The 6341-nt window shown below is 54.0% G+C and overlaps 1 protein-coding gene across 1 annotated transcript in view; it reads left to right on the plus strand.

The window, feature by feature from the left end:
* Positions 1–4676: 4676 nt before the first annotated feature.
* LOC107307284 overlaps positions 4677–6341 on the plus strand; it is a 15643-nt gene continuing 13978 nt past the window's right edge. The window contains exons 1-4 of the mRNA XM_032441751.1: positions 4677–5029; positions 5060–5455; positions 5520–6146; positions 6231–6334. Coding sequence (XP_032297642.1) covers positions 4706–5029; positions 5060–5455; positions 5520–6146; positions 6231–6334 — 1451 coding nt within the window. The 5' untranslated portion in view covers positions 4677–4705. The remainder of the gene's footprint in view (positions 5030–5059; positions 5456–5519; positions 6147–6230; positions 6335–6341) is intronic.

Consider the following 6341-nt stretch of genomic DNA (forward strand, 5'->3'; position numbering starts at 1 on the left):
AAGAGGAAATTTTTTTTGGTGGGGGGTCCACCCTAAAAAAATGGGGGAAATTTTGGGGTTGGGTTTTTCCACATGGTTTGGTGAGGGGGGGGGGTTGGGTCCTTTAATGGGTTGGGGTTGAAAGTGGGGTTTAAAATGAATTTGGATGGGGTTTGGGGGTTTTTGGGGTCTAATGGGGTTTTTGGTCCTAATGGGGTTTGGTCTAATGGTTTGGTTGGGTTATGGGGTTTTTAAAATGGGATTGAATGGGGTTGGGGTGCTAAATGGGGTTTGGGTCTAATGAAAGGTTTGGGGGGTTATGGGGTTAATTGGGGTTGATATGAATGGGGTTAATGGATGATGGGGTTGGGTGAGGGATTGGGTCTAATGGGGTTGGGTCTTAATGGTTGGGTCTAATGGGGTTGGGGTTGATGGGGTTAATGGGGTTGGGGTTGGGTCTAATGGGGTTGGGTCTAATGGGGGTTGGGGTTGGGGTTGATGGGTTAAATGGGTTTGGTGGGTTGAATGGGTAATGGTGGTGAAAGGGGGTTGGGTTGGTCTAATGGGGTTGGGGTGATGGGGTTAAATGGGGTTGATGGGGTTAATTGGGGTTACATCGGGTTTAATGGGTTGGTTGGTCATAATGGGTTTGGGTCTCATGGGGGTTTCTGGGTCCTAATGGGGTTTATTGGGGTTGGGGCATGGGGTTGATTGGGGTTGGGGTTGGGTCTAAAGGGTTGGGCGTTGGGTTATGGGTGTAATGGGTTGGGTGAGGGGTGGGGGTTGATAGTGGGTTGGGGTTAATGGGGTTTGGTGGGATTGAGTGAAGGACTTGGGTCTAATGGGGTTGGGTCTAATGGGGTTGGGGTTGATGGGGTTAATGGGGTTGATGGGGTTGATGGGGTGGTGGTGATGGGGTTGGGTGAGGGGTTGGGTCGTAAATGGGGGAGCCCTAATGGGGTGTTAAGGAGTGAGGTTGGGGTTAGTATGGGGTTGGAATGGGTCTAAATGGGTGTGGGGTGATGGGGTTTGTCTAATGGGGGTTGGGTCAGATGGCGGTTGGTCTAATGGGTTGGGTTTGATGGGGGAATGGGGTTGGGTTGGGTCTAAAGGGTTGGGTGTATGGGTTTAATGGGGTTTAATGGGTAATGGGGTTTGGGTTGGCGGATGGGTGGGGTTGATGGGTTAAAGATGGGGTTGATGGGGTTAATGGGGTTGATGGGGTTGGGGTTGATGGGGTTAATGGGGTTTAGGGTTGGTGGGGTTGATGGGTTTTGGGGTTGGGGGAGGGATGGATCGCATGGGGGTGGGGGTTTGTTGGTTGGTAAGGGCGAGTGGGGGCTTGAAAGTAGATCTATCGACCCATCACCACCCTATTAATCAATTAATCCCCTATTAATCAATAACCCCCCTTTAGCCCCTCTCATTGAACCCATCAACCACCTCTATTAATCAGATTAATCCCGCTACTTTATTCAGATTAATCTCCGCATTTTAGCCCCCCATCTGACCCATCACCACCCTATTAATCAATGAACCCCCCCATTTAACCCGATTAATTGCTCTATCAACCCTATAATTAATCTATCCCGGACCGCAGTCACCCCCCTATTAAATCAATTAACACCCTATTTAATCAATTAATCCCCCATTTAGCCCCTCTATTGACCCATCACTCAAAACCCTAATTAATCAATGAAAACCCCCCCATTAACCCTATTAATTGCTCTATCAGCCTATTAATTGATCTATCGACCCATCACCCCCCTATTAATCAATTAATCCCCTATTAATCAATTAATCCCCCCATTTAGCCCCTCTATTGACCCATCACCACCCTATTAATGATTAATCACCCCATCCCTCCTAGTTAATTGATTATCGAACCTCATCACCCGCCCTATTAATCAATTAATTCCCCTAAATCAATTAACCCCTCCCTTTAGTCCCTCCTATAATTGCTCTATCACGCCTAATTAATTGATCTAAATCGACCCATCACACCCCCTGATTAATGCAATTAATTCCCCTATTAATACATGAATCCCCCATTAATCAGCGACCCCCCGCCCTTTATCCCCCCCATCGCCCCCAGTTCCCATCCCCGACTCACCCGACTTCCCCCTCCTCCGTCCAGCCTACAACCCCCACCCACCCACGCCTATATATAAACCCCCCCCCCCATATCGCCCCCCAACCCCCCCCACCCAGGTTTAACTCTTGACTCCTGCTATTGGGTCAGCAACCACACGATCTATCGGCCCGAAGTCACCAATGGGACATTTAAATAACCTCCCCCCCCCCTCAAAAAGAACCCCCCTCCAAATCCCCCCTCCATTCTAACCATGAGAGCCCCCCCCCAATTACCGTATAATACGAGACCCCCCCCATTAGCCTATATAGAAACCCCCTCCCATCCCCTTTAAGACCCCCATTAACCTTTAAGACCCCCCCGATGCACCTTTAAGACCCTCCACCGCATCACCTTAAAGACCCGCCCATGCCCCCTTTTAAGACCCCCATGGACCTTTAAGACCCCCCCATCACCTATTAAGACCCCCCTCCATCCCCTTTAGACCCCCCCATCCCCTTTAAGACCCCCCCCATCACCTTTAAGACACCCCCCATCGCCCTAAGACCCCCCTTGCCTTTAAGAACACCCCTCACGCCCTTTAAAGACTCGCCTCCCCCATTTACCTTTAAGACTCCCCCCATCCCTTTAACGACCCCCCCCATTACCTTAAGACGCCCCCATCCCATAAAACCCCCATTACCTTTAAAGACCCCCCATCCCCTTTAAGACCCCCCCATCACCTTTAAGACCCCCCCATCCCCTTTAAGACCCCCCCATCCCCTTTAAGACCCCCCCATCCCCACTATCCCCTTTAAGACCCCCCATCCCCTTAAGACCCCCCATCCCCTTTAAGACCCCCCCCATCCCTATAAGACCCCCCATACCTTTTAAGGACCCCCCCCATCCCCTTTAAGACCTCCCCCAATTAACCGTTTAAGCCCCCCATTAACGTTAAGACCCCCCCATTACACTTATAAGACCCCCCCATCCCCTTTAAGACCCCCCCCATCCCCTTTAAGACCCCCCCCGTCATCTTTAATGACCCCCCCCACCCCTTTACAGACCCCCCATTTACCTGTTAAGACCCCCCATCCCCTTTAAACCCCCCCCAGTTACCTTTAAGACCCCCCATCACCGTTAACGACCCCCCATCCCCCTTTAAGACCCCCCATTCCCCTTTAAGACCCCTCCCATTACCTTAAGAACCCCCCATCCCCTTTAAGACCCCCCCAATCCCTTTAAGACCCCCCCCATGTACCTTTAAGACCCCCCCATCCCCTTTCCAGACACCCCCCAATCCCCTTTAAGAACCCCCCCATCCCCTTTTACAGAACCCTCTCCCCCCATCCCATTAAGACCCCCCCCATTACCTTTAAGACCCCCCATCCCCTATAACCCCCCCCCATCCCTTTAAGAACCCCCCCCATGAGCACCTTTAAGACCCCCCCGATCACCTTTTAAGAACCCCCGCATCCCCTTAAGACCCCCCCCCATTACCTTTAAGAACCCCACCCCATACCCCCTTTAAGACCCCCCATTAACTATATAAGCCCCCCCCATCACCCCTTGTAAGACCCCCCGTTAACCTTAGACCCCCATCCCCTTTAAAGTACCCCCTCCATTAAACCTAAGACCCCCCCATAACCTTTAAGACCCCCCCATTCCCCGTTAAAACCCCTCCCATTATCCTTTAAGACCCCCCCCAATCCCCTTTAAGACCCCCCATACCCCCTTTAAGAACCCCCCCCGTCACTTTAAGACGCCCCCATCCCCCACTATCCCCTTAAGACCCCCGCCCATTACCTTTAAGACCCCCCCCATCACACTTTAATGACCCCCCCCATCACTTTAAGACCCCCCCCAGCCCCTTTTAAGACCCCCCCAATCCCTTGAACGACCCCGCCCATCCCCACTAATCCCTTTAAGAACCCCCCCATTACCTTAGAGAACCCCCCCCAATCCTCTTGTAAGACCCCCCCATCCCCTTTATAGACCACCCCATCCCTTAATGGACGCCCCCATCACCTTTAAGACCCCCCCCATCCCTTTAAGACCCCCCCTCATCCCCTTAAGAACCCCCCCCCCTATTAAGACCCCCCCCATTACCTTAAGACCCCCGCCATTCCCCTTTAAGACCCCCCCATCACCTTTAACAGACCCCCCACTGTCACCTTTAAGACCCCCCCATTCCCCTTTTAAAACCCACCCCCATCCCCCTTTAAAGCCCCCCCCCATCCCCTTTAAAGACCCCCCATCCCCTTTAAAGACCCCCCCCATTACCTTAAGATCCCCCCATCCCCCACTATCGCCTTTAAGACCCGCCCACCCTTTTAAACCCCCCCATCCCCTTTAAGACCCCCCGCATCTCCCTTTAAGCCCCCCCCCCCCATAAGATTGCTCATATGATTAATGGGTTGAATGGGACCAAAGTTCCTTTTGGTGTGGGGGGGTATGGGGGGGGGGTAAATTGGGGGGGGGTTATGGGGGGGGGGGTTAATGGGGGGGCTCCTATTGGACTCAGTGGGTGGGGGGGGAGGCAGCGGGTCGAACCGGGTCGGGAACCGAGGGGGGGTCTATGGGGGGGTTACAAGGGGGAGGGGGGTCTATGGGGACATGAACCACCCCCCTCATCCCCCACCCCACATTTCCAATATGGCCGCCGTCACCTTCGTGGAGCTGCTGACCCTATTAGGGGGGATGGGCCGTTTCCAGTTGACCTACGTGGGCGCCTTGGCCATCCCACTGTTCCTATTGGCCAGCCATAACCTCCTTCAGAACTTCACCGCCGGCGTCCCCGAACATTATTGCAGACCCCGGTTATGGGGTAACGCCACCAATATGGCCGACGTCCCGTTGGTGGTCTCCATCCCATCCGACGGCCAACGGGGTCTGCAGAGATGTCGGCGTTACGTGGAGCCCCAATGGCAGCTCTTAGGGGGCAATGGGACGGGGGTTGTGGGGTTATGGGGTTATGGGGTGGGAGGTGGGAATGGGGGGGGGAATGGGAATGGGGGGGGGAACGGGAATGGGATGGTCAATGGGAACCCCAATGGGATGGTCAATGGGAACCCCAATGGGATGGCCAACCCTAATGGGATGGTCAATGGGAACCCCAGTGGGATGGCCAACCCTAATGGGATGACCAACATCAACCCCAATGGGATGACCAACCCTAATGGGATGGCCAATGTCAATGGGATGGCCAATATCAACCCCAATGGGATGGCCAATGGGAACCCCAATGGGATGGGTGCCATTAATGGGATGGCCAACCCTAATGGGATGGCCAACATCAACCCTAATGGGATGGCCAAGGTCAATGGGATGGTCAATGGGAACCCCAATGGGATGGGTGCCATTAATGGGATGGCCAACCCCAATGGGATGGCCAAGGTCAATGGGATGGCCAACCCCAATGGGATGGACATGGGGACCCCAATGGGATGGACATGGGGACCCCAATGGGATGGCCAACCCTAATGGGATGGTCAATGGGAACCCCAATGGGATGGGTGCCATTAATGGGATGGCCAACCCTAAGGGGATGGCCAAGGTCAATGGGATGGCCAACCCCAACCCCAATGGGATGGCTAATGTCAATGGGATGGCCAACCCTAATAGGATGGCCAACTTCAACCCCAATGGGATGGCCAACATCAATGGGATGGCCAACCCCAACCCCAATAGGATGGCCAACCCCAATGGGATGACCAACCCCAACCCCAATGGGATGTCCAACCCCAACCCCAATGCGATGACCAACCCCAACCCTAATGCGATGTCCAACCCCAACCCTAATGGGATGTCCAACCCCAATAACCCCAATGGGATGTCCAACCCCAACCCCAATGGGATGTCCAACCCCAACCCTAATGGGATGGCCAACGTCAACCCCAATGGGATGGCCAACCCTAATGGGATGACCAACCCCAATGGGATGGCCAATGGGAACCCCAATGGGATGGCCAACCCCAATGGGATGGCCAACGTCAATGGGATTGACAACCCTAATGGGATTGATGCAGCCACGGAGCCGTGTCGCGACGGTTGGATCTATCGCGACGGCGTCTTCGCTCACACCATCATCAGTGAGGTATATGGGGTCGGGGGGGTTGAGCCCTATAAGTGGGTGTTTGAAGCCCCCCCCACCCCATAACGTGTGTTTGTTTGGGGTCAGTGGGATCTGGTGTGCGAGGCCAAGACGTTGAGGCAGCTGGCGCAATCCATTTACATGGCCGGGATATTAGTGGGGTCTGGGGTCGTCGGGATCCTGTCTGATAAGTAAATG

Source organism: Coturnix japonica, unplaced genomic scaffold (genome assembly GCF_001577835.2).
Source record: "Coturnix japonica isolate 7356 unplaced genomic scaffold, Coturnix japonica 2.1 chrUnrandom532, whole genome shotgun sequence".
Taxonomy (NCBI): Eukaryota; Metazoa; Chordata; class Aves; order Galliformes; family Phasianidae; genus Coturnix; species Coturnix japonica.